This window comes from Nematolebias whitei, chromosome 9 (assembly GCF_014905685.2).
Source record: "Nematolebias whitei isolate Nwh7 chromosome 9, NemWhi1, whole genome shotgun sequence".
Taxonomy (NCBI): domain Eukaryota; kingdom Metazoa; phylum Chordata; class Actinopteri; order Cyprinodontiformes; family Rivulidae; genus Nematolebias; species Nematolebias whitei.
Window position 1 is genome coordinate 10,287,807 of NC_056506.1, and position 16,484 is coordinate 10,304,290.

General features: G+C 43.2%; 1 protein-coding gene across 1 annotated transcript in view; it reads left to right on the forward strand.

Moving 5' to 3' along the window:
* LOC119414869 (contactin-associated protein-like 2) overlaps nucleotides 1-16,484 on the forward strand; it is a 391,521-nt gene that overhangs the window by 284,059 nt on the left and 90,978 nt on the right. The window contains exon 21 of the mRNA XM_037681990.1: nucleotides 4,297-4,430. Coding sequence (XP_037537918.1) covers nucleotides 4,297-4,430 — 134 coding nt within the window. The remainder of the gene's footprint in view (nucleotides 1-4,296; nucleotides 4,431-16,484) is intronic.

Sequence of the window (16,484 nt, forward strand, 5' to 3'; positions counted from 1 at the left end):
CCGTTGAGCCTCGAGGACTCGTTTACAAGAGCGACCTGATTTCAACAAAGAATGATGAAAACAATGGACAACAGCGACAACAATAGACAGTTATCAAAAGGCAATACAGATTTTTTTTTTTTACAAATAAGATGGCTTAAAAAAAGTAACAAAATCTGCTAGATTATAAGACGCTGATTAGTCTCTTTAGAATGATTTGTTCAATTCTCTTTGTAGAGATCTAGTAGAGTGCTGTATGAATGGGTAAATGAGAACACAGATTGTAGTGTAAAGTGCTTTGAGTATCTAAATAAGATAGAAAGGAGTTATATAAGTACAGTCCATTTACTATTTACCTGTCAACGCTATCTGGACGTACAATTTTTAACATGTTTAGGAAAACACGACGGGCATAAACACCCGGATATCCGTAAGCCTATTCGTTCACGCAAAGATTGAAGTGTCACACCCCATTAATCCACTATAATACCCTTATAGTCTTCTGCAGGTATCACTAAGGTTGCTGGGTATGTAATGAACATATATCTGTCAGATAAAATTCATAATTTAAACGGATTCTTTCATTTTTCTGGACTGAGTACTATCGTGCATTGAATGATTAAATGTGGACGGAAACGTGTTTTAATTTCTGACTCACCAACAACAGTGGGTCGTTTATTAAAACGATTTAAAACAACATCACACATTTACATTAATTGGCAGATTGATTTCAACAACAGCTTAATTAATTAGCTTTACATTGAGAAACCATACGGCCATGGTTTCTCTTTGAGCTTTGCAACAGACATTTCTGAAAATATCTGGATTAATTACTGGCAGATAGAAGAGTTTTAAAGATGGGAAATGAGGGAGTTTAAATGGAGAGAAAAGATGTGTGAGGGAAAATGTGTCGACGAAGAACGGCACCCTCCAGCCGAACCCAGCTTAACCCATGGTACACTTCGCAGTTGAAGATCGACTTTTTACCTTTCTGAAGATATGTCAGTTCTGGCGTAAAGTTCCACTTCAAGCCACCTTTCAGCGTCTCCGTAAGGATAGCAGAGAACCGTCCGGAGTAGTGACGGTACTTCGTTCAAAAGCAGCTCACCTCTCGGGTGGGCTCGCATGAGCTGTGAGCCCGTCAGAGGTTCCACTCAGATGTGGAAGATTCCATAATCCCCACGAGACTCGGAACTTTGTTCTGCGTTCTGCGTTCCGAACTGCATTCTGCTTGGAACTAGGAAGTGTTGACCCTTTTAAAGAGGTCACTTCCGGTTCCTCTGAGAACTTCCTGATTGGCTGATAGAACCAATCAGGGGTGTGGTTTTAGTGACGTAAGAGGTCACTAGAAGTCAGAAAAACAATTTAATGTTTAGGAACAGATAGAGAGATGTTTCAAGAACAGACAGAAAGATGTTTTGAAGAAATGAGACTTTTTGGAGCCAGTCTCTTCCTATCTGTCTGAAAAATATAAACATGACATTTCTTTCCAGTAAACATGTTTTTGTCCGAAACTTGACTTTTGACCGACTTACAACTTGCTCATTTCAGACAGAAAATCAAAATGCATAATTACTCTTGTAACAAACATTAACTTGATTTCTACTTTGAATGAGGATTAAAAATCATTTATACTGTTTCACAGTTGATTTAAAATTAGTAGTTCACTTCAACATTTAAAATGGTTTGAACTAAACACACTTTTGATTATCAAGATATTGTAAAATAGTAATGATAATAAAAAAGAGAGTGTTCTTTCAATTGATCAGTGCAGGACACACTTAGAAAGTCTCTGGATGAACTTAATTTTGTGTTTCTGGACTCAAATCAATGAAGTAACAGTTCTTGTCCCAGGAAGGCCCTCAGGGCCAGATTTTGACCTGAGGCTTAGTTCACTACAGGTTCCACAGGAGAACCTTACATTATTCATCCGCAGGTATCTCAAACAGTGACACAACAATTTTCACGTGAGGGTAAAAATCAGCAATGCCGTTCTTAAAATTTTGGCAATAATCAAACAAAAAAATTATGCACGGGCTTTAAATCAACCGGCCAATTTTTATTTTTAGGGAAAAAATAGCGTTTTGTGTGTTTATAACGCTCTCGGACCACTTCCGGTTAGCAAGTTGTCAACGTTTCCGGCCCGCTCCCCAGCACGACCAGGCAAAAAAACGCCACGTATATAAACTTTTATGCCCGATAAATATGTTCATGAACTCACTTATTATACTGTAACGTTCTACTGCCTTTTAGTTCACTAAACTGCGAGCACAGGACCGAAATCAGAGCAGCCTGTCAGTCCTTAAGGGACATGCAGAAATTTGATATAACAGGTCTTCCGCTTACCTCATGAGATGATAATAGCCGGCTCACACAGTCTGCTCAGACTCGGTCACCTGCCGTTGTGTCACCATTAAACTATAAGAAACGAGCTACCACTTCTAAAGACGGGAAACCAGCGATTCAGGCACCAAGCTGTTAGAGTGGGAGCTGGCTGTGGGTCACGATTCATTGCAGCTAGCTGTTGCTAGCCGGGGACTTAGGCCTTCTCTCGAACCCAGGACCGCCTCCAGCCCACATCGTTTCCCCCCGGCTTGAACCTCCTTCAGAAGTGGCAACTCACACTAATTAATAAATCAAGGAAATGTGAATTCAGTTTTACCAATTCAGAATCAGAATAAACTTTATTGGCATTGCACCGAGATACAACGAGAATATGTACGTACAGTCGTCCAAAAGATGGGTGGAGTGCACGAAGCTGCGGCTATTAAATAGCGCGGCCTTCCTATTCTTATTCAGAATAATATTTTGCTTAGATGAGAAAAGGGAAGAAAACATGAGGAGAGATGGTATAAAAAAAAGATCTTTCACGCCGTGTCCTAGACAGGGCACGATTTGAGGCATCAAAAAAACCTACCACAGCAAAGTAACATAAACAGACGTTATACATATACATATAGGCCGGCCACAATTTGGGTCAGGCATAACTCGGGAATTGCTGTTTCTATCTTTTTTAAAGTCTTGCTGGTATATATTCCTCTTATGGAAATCCAAAACAGTTTATAGCACTGGCCGGTCCAGTCTATGACGCGATCACAAACCGGAAGGGCAGATGTCTCGTGTCATTACTGATTTATAGGGCCTAGACTCCTCCTTCGCAGAAGCGGAGCACAACCTGTCACATGTATGAGGTGCGTGACTAGGTGTGATCTCAACGGATCTTACTTGGTTTGACGTGTAAGGAAAAATGAGACGGTGCTTCAAAATCCTTTCTACTTGATGTAGCAAGCAAAAATAAACTCTATCCCTTGACGGATATTGAATCCCTGGGAGACTCTTTTTAGAGTTGCTGGCCCCGTTTAACCCAGTCAGAACCGGGTTATAATTTCATTATAATCCCGTCTCTGAGTGGATCAAAAAACCCCAGGACCAGTCTAGATAAATATGTAACAGTGGTGACCAGCAGAGCTCGGAGCTGGGAAGATGACGCCCTGCCCGGCTCCGAGGCTCTGGTGGAGAGGACCTGGGAGACTGGCGGAGCTCCATCTAACTCGCTTTGCATTTTGTTGTTGGCCCCCAAGCACAAACATCACCTGTACTTCAGCATTAGACCACGGTGTTGTCATTATTGTTTTTAAAATCTTTAAAATTGGTACAGTCGCTCCTCGAGTTTAAGTTATTGAAAATGGCGGATCTTGTTGTGAAACTTCTCATCCAGTGACTCCACCCCCTGACCAATCAGTGACTGACAGTGTTCTGTCACGTTTTGGTGCCAGTTTGGCCCGGTTGGAACCTCAGAGAAAAAGGGACTGAAAAAAGGGACCGGTTCCACAAACCGTTACTAGTTGAAAAGCCTTAGAACCGTGCCGAGTCGAGTCGGACTGGGCTGTACCATTACTATTGGAAAAGGGCCAATAGTTGGATTTTGAAGCCAAGAAGACCCCACAGCCCAACAATGAAATGCTACAACAGTGTGCCATAAAGAATATGACTATGGTCACCCCTGGGGCGTGGCTGAAGCCGTGACCAGGTGGTGTTGCTAAGGACAGAAGACTAGCCCACCTGTCTGCATTACCACATAAAGTATTAATTTAAAATGTTTGCAAAGTACTGTATATCAGAAGACATGTTAGTTTGTGGCTGTAGCTCAGTGGGTTGTCTACCAAACAAAAAATTAGGGATTTGACCCTCCAGCCCTGAAGCATGACAATCTGTCGTCAGGGACGACTCTGGACCTCCCATTGTCCCAGAGACATTTGCTGCTGTTTAATGAGAATAAAAAGTGCTCTTTATAAAGTGTCGGCTGTCTGTGTGCAGGTACTCTCCAGATCCGCTACAGCCTCGGAGGACTAACAGAACCTTATACCATAGATGTTGACCATCGTAACATGGCTAATGGACAGCCACACTTTGTCAACATAACAAGGAACTACAGAGAGATCCGACTCCAGGTGAGTTCTTGCAGACTGCATGGTAGAGTCCAAATTTACGGCAAGCCCTCCTTTGTCTCTGACTACAAAGAAATACCTGATGTGTGTTAAAGTAGAACCATACAAGTAGTCTAAAAAAGTTAAATCTGGTCCTCTGGACATTCAAAAAAACCCAAAACAAAGCAAAACAACAAAAAATGTAGAAACGTTTCGTCTCTCGTCCGAGAGACTTCTTCAGTCTGAGGTGCTGTTTTCAGCTCAGTCTCTTAAATAGCACCTTCTCAGAGTGGATCAACCAGTTTTGCTGCTGACAACCAAAACCAGCTGATCACATGCTCAAGAAGGACCATCAGCCTAACAATGGATCATTAGCACACTGATGGCTGTTTACTATTCACAGAGGGCTGAGTGATACTAGCAATCACAGCATTGTAAGAGTTTGTAAACGTTTCTACATTTTTTGTTGTTTTTGCTTTGTTTTGGGTTTTTTTGAATGTCCAGAGGACCAGATTTAACTTTTTTAGATTTTTCTACCTGGATTATTGAGCATGCATCAGGACATACAAGTAGTGTCCCTAGTGGAAATGAGTTAAAGAGGTTAGGACTGTTTGCTACAGAAGGGACTGAGTGGTCAGCTACAAATCAGAGTGTTGGTAGTTTGGTTATGTCTGTCTCTTGCACATTATGCACTGAGGTTGCTTGGAAGTTGACTGCAACAGGATTTGAATCCGAGACCTTCAAACTGGGAACAGGGCTCCAACAGATCCCAGGAACAATCTGAGGTCTCCGTCCAGAGGAACACAGTCCCAAGAACAGCTAATGTGCAGAACCTTCAAGACAGGCCTCTGGTAGATGAGCTGAGTTTCAAGTGAAAGTACAAAGAACATAAGGGAAAACGTGTTGAGCGGCTGAATGCTTATTTATTAGAAATACAAGTTTATTAAAAAAAAAAAAAAAAAAAAAAAAAAAAACTAAACTAGATAGTAACAATAAAAAAAATTTCATAATAATGGTGTGGAAAGGATGGCTGTAAGGGGAGAAGGGAGGCCATCAAAAAAAAAAAAAAAAGAAATACAAGTTTATTTAAAATGCACTTTACAAACAGCAAAGATGGCCAGATGGGCAGCTTTGGCTGAGTGGTAAGAGCAATCGTCCTCCAATGCAAGAGTTGGGGGTTCGAATCCACCAGCATTCACATACCGAAGTGTCCCTGGGCAAGACACTGAACCCCTCATTGCCTCCGATGTGTGTCCCATTGGTGTACGAATGTGATAAAACCCTGATTAGTCTCTTTAGAATGATTTGTTCAAATATTTTTCTAGAGATCTAGCAGAGTGCTGTATGAATGGGTAAATGAAGACACAGATTGCAGTGTAAAGCGCTTTGAGTATCTCGATAAGATAGAAATGTGTTATATACTGTAAGTACAGTCCATTTACCATTTACCAAATTTCTGTGCACTGATAAAAACATACAAAAGCAACCATAAAAACAAACAAACAGATATCCATCCATCCATCCATTATCTTCCGCTTATTCTGAAGTCGGATCGCGGGGGCAGCAGCCTAAGCAGGGAGGCCCAGACATATCTTTCCACAGCCACCCAACTCTTCTGGAAGGATTCCGAGGCGTTCCCAGGCCAGCTGAGAGACATAGTTTCTCCAGCGTGTCCTGGGTCTTCCCTGGGGTCTCCTCCCAGTTGGACAGTTGGACATACCCGAAGGATGCTCTCTGGGCATCCTTATCAGATGTCCAAACCACCTCAACTGGCTCCTCTTGACGTGGAGGAGTAGCAGTTCTACTCCGAGTCTCTCTTGGATAATTGAACTTCTCACCCTATCTTTAAGAGAATCCAGCTACCCTGTGGAAAAAACTCATTTCAACCGCCTGTGTCCAAGATCTCATTCTTTCGATCACTACCCAGAGCTCATGACCATAGGTGAGGGTAGGAACATAGACCGACCGGTAAACAAAGAGCTTTGCCTACAGCTCAGCTCTTTCTTCACAACGGACCGATACAGAGTCCGCAATACTGCAGATGCTGCAGATGCTACACCAATCCGTCTGTCAATCTCACGCTACATTCTTCCCTCACTTTTGAACAAAACCTCGAGATACTTGAACTCCTCCACTTGAGGCAGAACTTCACCCTCGACCTGAAGAGAGCAATCCACCTTTTCTGGTTGAAGACCATGGCCTCAGATTTGGAGGTGCTGATTCTCATCCTAGCTGCTTCACACTCAGCTGCGAACTGCTCCAGTGAGAGCTGAAGATGGCACGATGACGCCAACAGAACTACATCATCTGCGAAGAGCAGAGATGGAATCCTGAGGCCACCAAACCGGAAACCTTCCACCAGCTGGCTGCACAGAGAAATTCTGTCCATAAGAGGTTTGAACAGAATTGGTGACAACGGGCAGCCCTGGTGGAGTCCAACTCCCACCCTGAAGGGGTCCGACTTGCTGCCGACAATGCGAACCAAACTCTCGCACCGCTTCTATAGGGACTGAACAGCCCGTAACAACGGGCCTCCAATCCCATACTCTTGGAGCACCCCCCACAGTGTACTCCAAGGAACACCGTCAAATGCCTTCTCCAAGTCCACAAAACACATGTAGACTGGATGGGAAAACTCCCATGACCCCTCAAGGACCCTAGTGAGGGTAAAGAGCTGATCTAGTGTTCCACAGCCAGGACAGACCCCACATTGTTCCTCCTGGGTCTGAGGTTCGACCAATGATCGGACTCGCTTCTCTAGTACCCCAAATAGACCTTACCAGGGAGGCTAAGTAGAGTGATGCCCCTATAACCCTATAATTGGAGCACACCTTCCAGTCCCCCTTTTTGAAGAGGGGAACCACCACCCCAGTCTGCCTCCAGTGGCACTGCCCCGATGTCCATGCTATGTTGCAAAGGTGTGCCAGCCAAGACAGCCCCACAACATCCAGAGCCTTAAGAAAACCAGAGAGACTCTCATCCACTCCTGAAGCCCTGCCGCCTTGGAGTTTTTTAACTATCTTGGCGACCTCAGCCACTGTTATGGACGGATCAACCCCAAAGTCCCCTGACTCAGCTTCTTCCATGGAAGACGTGCTGGTAAGATTGAGAAGTTCCGAGAAGTATTCCTTCCACCTCCCGACGACATCACTGGTTGAGGTCAATAGTACCCCACCTTCACTGAACACAGTGTTGGTAAAGTGCTGCCTTCACCTCCTCAGCCGCCTGATGGTTTGCCAGAATCTCCTTGGAGACGACCGAGAAGCTGTATCCAAGGTCTCACCGAACTCCCACATTCAAGCTTTTGCCTCAGCAACAGCCAAGGCTGCACATCGTTTGGCCCTCCAGTACTCCTCAGCTGCTTCCAGAGTCCCACTGGCCAACAAGGCCCGATAGGACTCCTTCTTCAGCTGGACAGCCTCCCTAACCCGGGGTGTCCACCACCGAGTTTGTGGATGGCCACCATGAGAAGCAACGACAACCTTGCGGCCACAGCTCAAGGCAGCTACCTCAACAAGCGAGGCGCTGAACATGGCCCACTCGGACTCTATGTCCCCCACTTCAGCTGGGATGTGGTTAAAACTCTCCCGGAGGTGTGAAATGAAGATCTCTCTGACAGGTTCTTCAGCCAGGCATTTCCAGCAAACCCTCACTACACGTTTGGGTCTACCGGGACTTTCCGGCCTCTTCCTCCACCATCTGATCCAACTCACTACTAGGTGGTGATCAGTTGACAACTCGGCTCCTCTCTTCACCCGAGTGTCCAAAACAAACGGCCACAAATCAGATGACGCTTGTTGTGGATAGAATACCACGTCGTGTTCAAAACGGCGGAGGCGTCGCCCTTCGTATAAAAGATTTATTTGACACAACATGGGTTACAGATATTCAGAGACAAACAGTTACATTAATAAGATATATGTGATATAAATGGAGCATTAAGAACAAACCGCCTCGTGCGTGCCTCTCTGAAAATGCTCAGTGCGCGTGCGTCATTCCCGGCCTTTTATCCCCGTTTGAGAAGGCTAGCTTCCTGATTGGTTCAGCTTCTGTCGCTATGGTTACGACGTAGCCCGCCCCCTCAAGGACGTTACGTCTATATTTCAGATAAGTTTTGGTTCGGCTTTTGTTTAAAGTTTAACTTGCTATTATACTTTAGGGATATAAAATGATTCGTGTCTAAATTGTTTATGCGTAATAATTAATAACTATTAATTATTACCTACCTCCTGGGTGTTACTTCAATATCTGTTGGAGGTCTGGTGATTCTGTTTTTAAGGCAGATTCATCTTAGTTTCTGTGTCTGCGTTTAAAACCGTTAACACTGTTTGTTTAACGTGATTATACCTTAGTGATAACACTGATTTGAAATAGTTGTTTATTTCTAGGAATAATTATATTATCTAACTTATGTTCGTGTTTTTATTTGGATCATGGTTATACTCTTAATTTGATTTTACTTAGTCAAACTATACTGTCTAAATTAAAGAGCTGTTCTAGCTTTATTTATGTTAATCAGTCTGCTCTCTGGCCTGATTTGATTGCTTGTAATTTATCAAATGTGAACTTGTAAAATTATCTTTAGCTACTATGAGATTATATTTAAAGGTCAACTAGTTAGAATTAGCAAACATTTTCTATACACATAGTTCAACCTTGGAAGAAAGACACGCACACACTTTATATGACCTGACATTTGAGTGCTTGATAGGAATTATAAAAAGGTATAAAATATTAAATCCAACATTCCCTCTTTTGAACTCCCATATTCATGGGAGTTCACCCTCTTTATGGATTTATTTATCAATATGGATGTGACCCAAACTTACTGCACTCCCCAGGGGTCCTGGACCAGACCCCTGATCCAACACCTGTGAAAAGTACCACACACATAAACCTTTATAAAAATACAAAAAAGCAGCAACACCCCTCCTAGAGAAAGATAAATAAGTGAAACTATTTTAAACCACCTTTAAACTACCTCGTGGTATTTTAGAATGATTAAATGCCTAATTGAATGGAGTAAAATATTGGAATATTTAAGTTACTGAATATTTAAGTTAATAGTCAAGTTAAGTTTATAGTTAAGTTTCCAATTGAATCCACAACCCTTCTCTGGTTGTTTTTCAGAATGACTGAAAGGTAAGACTAAACACTCATTAAACAGGAAAAGCCAACACCCTTAATTGAAACATTTCTATCTAGCAGGTCTTCGGTTCTTGAGCTTGCGGTGGGAGCCCTTGTTCGTCCACAAGGGTCCTTTGGTGCTCGGCGGGATTCGGCCCGCGGAGTTACCTTCATGTAAAGTCCTCAGAACCGTATCAGTTTGATTAAACATTCTAAATGACGTGTGTGTATTGGGACAAAACTAAAATCAGTTTGACGCGTCTTCTGTTCTTCACGGTCAGGGCTGGTAATCTTCCGTCCTTACCCGATCCACCCGACCGACTTCAGGCAGAGCGGAGACTTCTTCTCCGATGTTTGCTACTGCCTTTTTCCAACCAGAACAAAGGGGCAACGAATGAGCTCCCACGAAGGTCCTGTAACCTCCTCCAGGTGTAGTGGGGAGCTGTCTTCAGATCATCCTCCATGTGGACCAGCGATCGATTCCTCTCCTCTGCAGGGATGCCCTGGTGGGGTCGTACAGGTGCCACTCTCCTTCTGGGGACCGATGACATATGATGTTCTGTCCACCACCTGGTGGGGTCTTGTCCTGTCCCTCTTTTCAGCAGGACTCAGTCTGATGTGAGTTTGTCTCCTCGGTCAGAGTTCCTCCCTCCTGATGAGAAAAGCTGGACACGAAAGCTCGGGAATTGTTAAACACCCTGCATGGCCTTTTGATTATTTTATCTGTGGGATCCATGACCTGGGCCTGGAAAAACTGACTGTGGTTACTTCTGTAGTGAATAAAACCTATTTTCTGAATTATTGGGCACCCTAATGGTTATTATTGCTACTGATAGGTGTATTATTAAACTGTAATGTTATCCTAAAACAGAATTAGTAAAACTAAAATAGAATGCTATTCTTACATGCATCTGTTCACTTGAAGCTGAATTGTGTTACATACTGGACTTCTCCAGGTATACCTGTGTGCTTTCATCCCATCTGTCACCCTTACAAGCCTTCGTCGTCAACCGGTCTACCTACAATTAAAATTAAACATACACAATACAACAATAACAATAATAATCATCCACGCCGGCCCCTCTTCCTGGAGCCTGTGGAAGAAACTTCATTAAATCGCTTGCGCCAACAGCATCAATCAAAATACAATATAAAACTTAAAAGTTTAACCAACTGACATACAACACTGTGAGAGAAAAAAGTATAAAACCTTCCATCCAGGTACCTGTCTGTGCTAGAGAAGGGAAGAAATAGCAAGGAAGAAACAGAGAGAAAGGGGAAACAGAGGATGCAATCTCCTCTGTGGTCCACACTGTGCTCAACCACCTGGAGCAGAAAAACTCTTACTTCTGTATGCTCTTTGTAGACTTCACATCCGCCTTCAACACCATGATTCCCCAAACGCTGATGGACAAACTATCGACACTAGGACTAAGCCCCTCCATTTGCAACTGGGTACTAGTCTTCTTAACAAACAGACCACAGTTAGTGAGGATCCACAACTTCTCCTCCACCACCATAACCCTCAGCACTGGCTCTCCTCAGGGATGTGTGTTGAGCCCCCTCCTGTTTACTCTGCTCACGTACGATTGTGCAGCTACCCATCCAGGCTGTCACATTGCAAAGTTTGCAGATGATACAGCGGTGGTGGGATGCATCACAAACAATGATGAGTCCAGCTACAGGCAAGCGGTGGAACACCTGGAGAGCTGGTGCAAAGAGAATAACCTTCACATCAATGTGAAGAAGACAAAGGAGATGATTGTGGACTTCAGAAGGAACAAAAACATCTACATCCCCCTGAACATAAAAGGATCTGCAGTGGAAGTGGTCTCCAGCTACAAGTACTTGGGTGTACACATGAATGACAACCTCAGCTGGATCAACAACACCACCATCCTGATCAAGAAAGCTCATCAGTGATTCTACTTCTTCAGGCGGCTGAGACGAGCTGGTGTGGGAAGCTCAGTCCTCACCTCCTTCTACAGGTGTGCAGTGGAGAGCATCCTGTGCTCCAGCATCAACATGTGGCATGGAGGCTGCACAGCTGCAGAAAGAAAAGCTTTGCAGAGAGTGGTGAAGGCTGCACAGAAGACTGTCGGAGTCAGCCTCCCCACCATCACAGACATCTACACCTCTAGATGCAGGAAGAGGGCTACCTGTATCATGAAGGACCTCAGTCACCCAGCACACACACTTTTTGCCCCACTCCTCTCAGGAAGGAGGTTCAGGAGCATTAAGTGAAGAACTACTAGAGTGAGGAACAGCTTCTACCCTGAGGCTGTTAGACTCATGAATCTCTAACTAGAATAATCACTGTGAAAAACCATATGTTGCTGCTGATCTGTTTCAATGTTGATGTGTTCATGCGTGCACATCTGCTCACAGACTCATGTTCATGTTTGTGCTGATGTTCAATGTTTTATGTTATGAGTGCTTAGTGTATATTTAGTTGATGTTTTTTTCTTAGTTCATATCTTAGATATTATTACTGTTTTTCTTATACATTTTATTGTTGGATGTAACTGGGACCCTGTGTACATAATTTCGCTCCACCACATGTACCACATGAGGTGCGAATGACAATGAAGTATCTTTGACTCTGACTCTGCCACGACTATGAAGTCAATCATCGATCTATGACCTAGGGCGTCCTGGTGCCAAGTGCACTTATGGACACCCTTATGTTGAAACACGGTGTTCGTGATGGACAAACTTTGACTAGCACAGAAGTCCAACAACAGAACACCGCTTGGGTTCAGATCAGAGAGGCTGTTCCTCCCAATCACGCCCCTCCAGGTCACACTGTCATTACCCACGTGGGCATTGAAGTCCCCCAGCAGAATAAAGGAGTCCCCAGCTGGCACACCTTCCAGCACCCCTGCCAAGGACTCCAAGGAGGCCAGACACTCTGAATTGCAGTTTGGTGCATAGGCACAAACAACAGTCAGAGCCTGTCCCCCCACCCAAGACGAAGGGAAGCCACCCTCCCATCTACCGGGGAAAACTCCAACACACAGGCACCATGTCGGGGGGCTACAAGTAGACCCACACCAGCTCGACACCTCTCACCATGAGCAACTCCAGAGTGGAATAAGGTCCAGCCCCTCTCAAGGAGATGGGTTCCAGAGCCCATGCTGTGCGTCGAGGTGAGCCCAATTATATTTAGTCGGTACCTCTCAACCTCGCGCACAAGCTCAGATTCCTTCCCTGCCAGAGAGGTTACATTCCATGTCCCAAGAGCCAGCTTTGGTAAGCCAGGATCAGAGCGCCAAGGTCCCCACCTTCGGCCACTGCCCATAGCATCATGCACCTGACTTTTATGGCCCTTCCTGGAGGTGGTGGGTCCACAGGAAGAAGAAAAAAACAAGAAAAGATAATGAATGGTTAAAATCGTAAAAACCAACATTTCAAGCTGAGTCAAAGAGATAAAATGTGTTTTCAGAGAAGATTTAAAAACAGGATGTGATGTCACAGGTAGCTCGTTCCACACTTTAGGGGCAGTGACTGAGAACGCTCGGTCACCTCTCAGCCTCCAGTTGGACTTTGAAACGACCAACAGCAACTGACCTGCTGACTTGAGAGAGCGTGAGGCAACCATATGGCTGGAGCAGGTCGGACTGATACTGTGGGATGACACCATGAAGACATTTGAAACAAATAAAAGAACCTTAAAATTAATCCAGAAACAAACTGGTAGCCAATGTAGTGATTCTAGAACAGGGTGATGTGCTCTCGTTTGCTGGTACCAGTTAAAAGGTGAGCAGCAGCATTCTGAACCAACTGAAGTAAAGTCAGTAATGACTGGCTCAGACCCATATAAAGTGAACTACAGTAGTCCAGACGAGTTGTGATGAAAGCATAGATTAAAATCTCAAAATGATGTTGTGACAGGGATGGTTTGACCTTGGCCTGTTGTCTCAGGCAATAAAAACTGGACTTGATCACTGATTTAATATGTGCATCTAGTTTAAAATCGTTGGCCAGCCTCACACCCAGGTTAGTTGCTGTCTCAGTCAGATGTTTTGTTCAAGGACCCAGATCAGCATGGACTTTGGAACCATCACTGGGCTTAAACAACAAGACCTTGGTCTTTTTCTCATTAAAATGTAAAAAGCTCTGTGACATCCATGCTCTGATTTCTGCCATATATTCCAGGAGTTGGTTAAGTATTGCTTTGCCTGTTTTAGTGACATAAATTAGGCAGACATCAACATAAAATGGGCGGTTGTGGCTGAGTGGTTAAAGCAGTTGTCCTCCAATGCAAGAGTTGGGGATTTGAATCCACCAGCAGTCACATGCCGAAGTGTCCCTGGGCAAGACACTGAACCCCTCATTGCCTCCGATGTGTGTCCCATTGGTGTATGAATGTGATAAAGCACTGATTAGTCTCTTTAGAATGATTTGTTCAATTACCTTTGTAGAAATATAGTAGAGTGCTGTATGAATGGGTACATTTGGACACATTTTGTAGTGTAAAGCGCTTTGTGTGTCTTCATAAGATAGAAAGGCGCTATATAAGTACAGTCCATTTATGGTAAAATGGAAAGCAACACCATGTTTCTGGAGAATAGAAAGGGAAAGAAGAAGAAGGCCAAGGAAAAGTAAATGAAACAGTACACTTGAGTTGTACCTTGGGATGAGACACTTGATTTAATTGGAACAATGCAAGAAATAAAGAAATGCCCAACATGTTTTTAAACATGAACCTTTCCGGAGCAGAGACAACACAACTAACCTCCCTTGTTAATGTTATAGGTTATGTGCAGCCGCTGTATTTGTTCAAGAAGTCTGTACGTCAACAGACGAGTAACTAGTTCAAATAAAGTATATGGGTAAAAGTGCACATTTAAACGTGCAGCAGTATTTTTATGAACCTCTAAAAAACTTTTGAAAATAAGTTTTTTTAAGGTAACAGTGTTCAACTTTGGTTTTTAGTTTGATCATAATTAAACTATTTCTCCAAGCAGATTGTTATCTACAGCAGGTAAGATGTTACTTATTCATACCTTTTTTGCAGATCAACACATCGATTCGGATGAAATAACTTTCTAGTTCAGGATTTCAAAGTACAGTAGTCCCTCAAATTATCACAGTGGATCCGTACCCTGAAGCCCCGTGATAAGTGAAAACCGCGAGATAGGAAAAAGTACAAGTAGTAAGTAGTTGTTTATTTTAAATGATAAATGGACTGTACTTATATAGTGCCTTTCTATCTTATTTCAAGATACTCAAAGCGCTTTACACCACAATCTGTGTCCTCATCTACCTGTTCATACAGCACTCTACTAGATCTCTACAAAGCTAAATGAACAAATCATTCTAATGAGACTAACCATTGCTTTAGCTCACATTCATACACTGATGGGACACACATCAGAGACTATGAGGGGTTCAGTGTCTTGCCCAGGGACACTTCAGCATGTGACTGCTGGTGGATTCAAACCCCCAACTCTCGCATTGGAGGACGACTGCTCTAACCACTCAGCCACAGCCGCCCCCATTTTTGTATATATATATATATATATATACACACACACACAGACATTTCCAAAAAATTAGAATATCATGGACAAGTTGTTTAACTTCCATAACTCCATTCAAAAAGTTAATATTTAATAGATGATAGATTCAGGGCCCACAATTTAAACAATTTCAAGTATTTATTTGTTTATTTTTACATAATTTGGGCTTCCAGCTCATGAAACCCACGAAAACAGGATTTCAGAAAATTAGAATACTGTGGAGAAATCAGGCCAAATTTTGCAGGGCATGAATGTTTTAAATTGAGTGTGACACACTAATCATCTACTAAACTCAAAGCACCTGCACAGGTTTTCCCAGGTGTCATTAAATTGCTTCAGTTTGGTTCACTTGTCTCAGTTCGGTTCAATATGGGGAAGATTGCAGACATAACAACTGGCCAGAAGACCATCATTGATACCCTTGATAAGCCACAAAAGTTCATAGCTAAGGAGGCTGGTTAGTGCTGTGTCCAAGCATATCAATGGAAAGTCTAGTGGAAGAGCAAAATGTGGCATGAGAAGATGCACCAGCAAAAGAGATAACCATGGGCTTCATCAGATTATCAAACAGAGAAGATTCCAGAATCTGGCAGAGATCCAGAAAGAGTGGAATGAGGCGGGAGTCACAGCTTCAAAAACCACCACATTCAGATGCATCCGGGAGATGGGTTACAACTGTTGGGTTCCTCGGTCCTATTTCCAATGAAAGTAAAGTGTGCCTTTCCAATGAAAGTAAAGTGTGCCTTTCATTCGGAAATCAAGGTCCAAGGGTTTGGAGGAAGAAGGGTGAGGAACTGAGCCCATACTGCTTGAGGTCCTTGTGAAATATCCACAGTCGGTCATGATTTGGGGTGCAATGTCCAGAGCAGGTGTTTGTAAACTCTACTTTCTTAAATCCAAGGTCACCGCAACAGTCTACCAGAATGTTTTAGAGGACTTTTTAGAGGAATTTTTAAATTCCTGTTTTTGTGGGTTTCATGACCTGGAAGCCCAAATTATGTAAAAATAAACAATTAAATACTTGAAATCGTTAAAATTGTGGGCCCTGAATCTATCATCTATTAAAGATTAACTTTTTGAATGCAATTATGGAAATTAAACAACTTTTCCATGATATTTTAATTTTTTGGAAAGGGTCTGTGTGTGTGTGTGTGCGCGTGTGTGTGTGTGTGTGCGCGTGTGTGTGTGCGCGCGTGTGTGTGTGTGTGTGTGTATGTATATGTATATGTATATATAGGTGTTTTAAACCCTTCCCACACTCTTGCAGTATTCTAAACAATATCCTGATGCATGCTCAATAATCCAGGTAGAAAAATATATAAAAGTTAAATCTCGTCCTCTGGACATTCAAAAAACAAAACAAAGCAAAACAAAAAAAGTGTAGAACCGTTTCGTCTTCCATCCGAAAGACTTCCTCAGTCTGAGG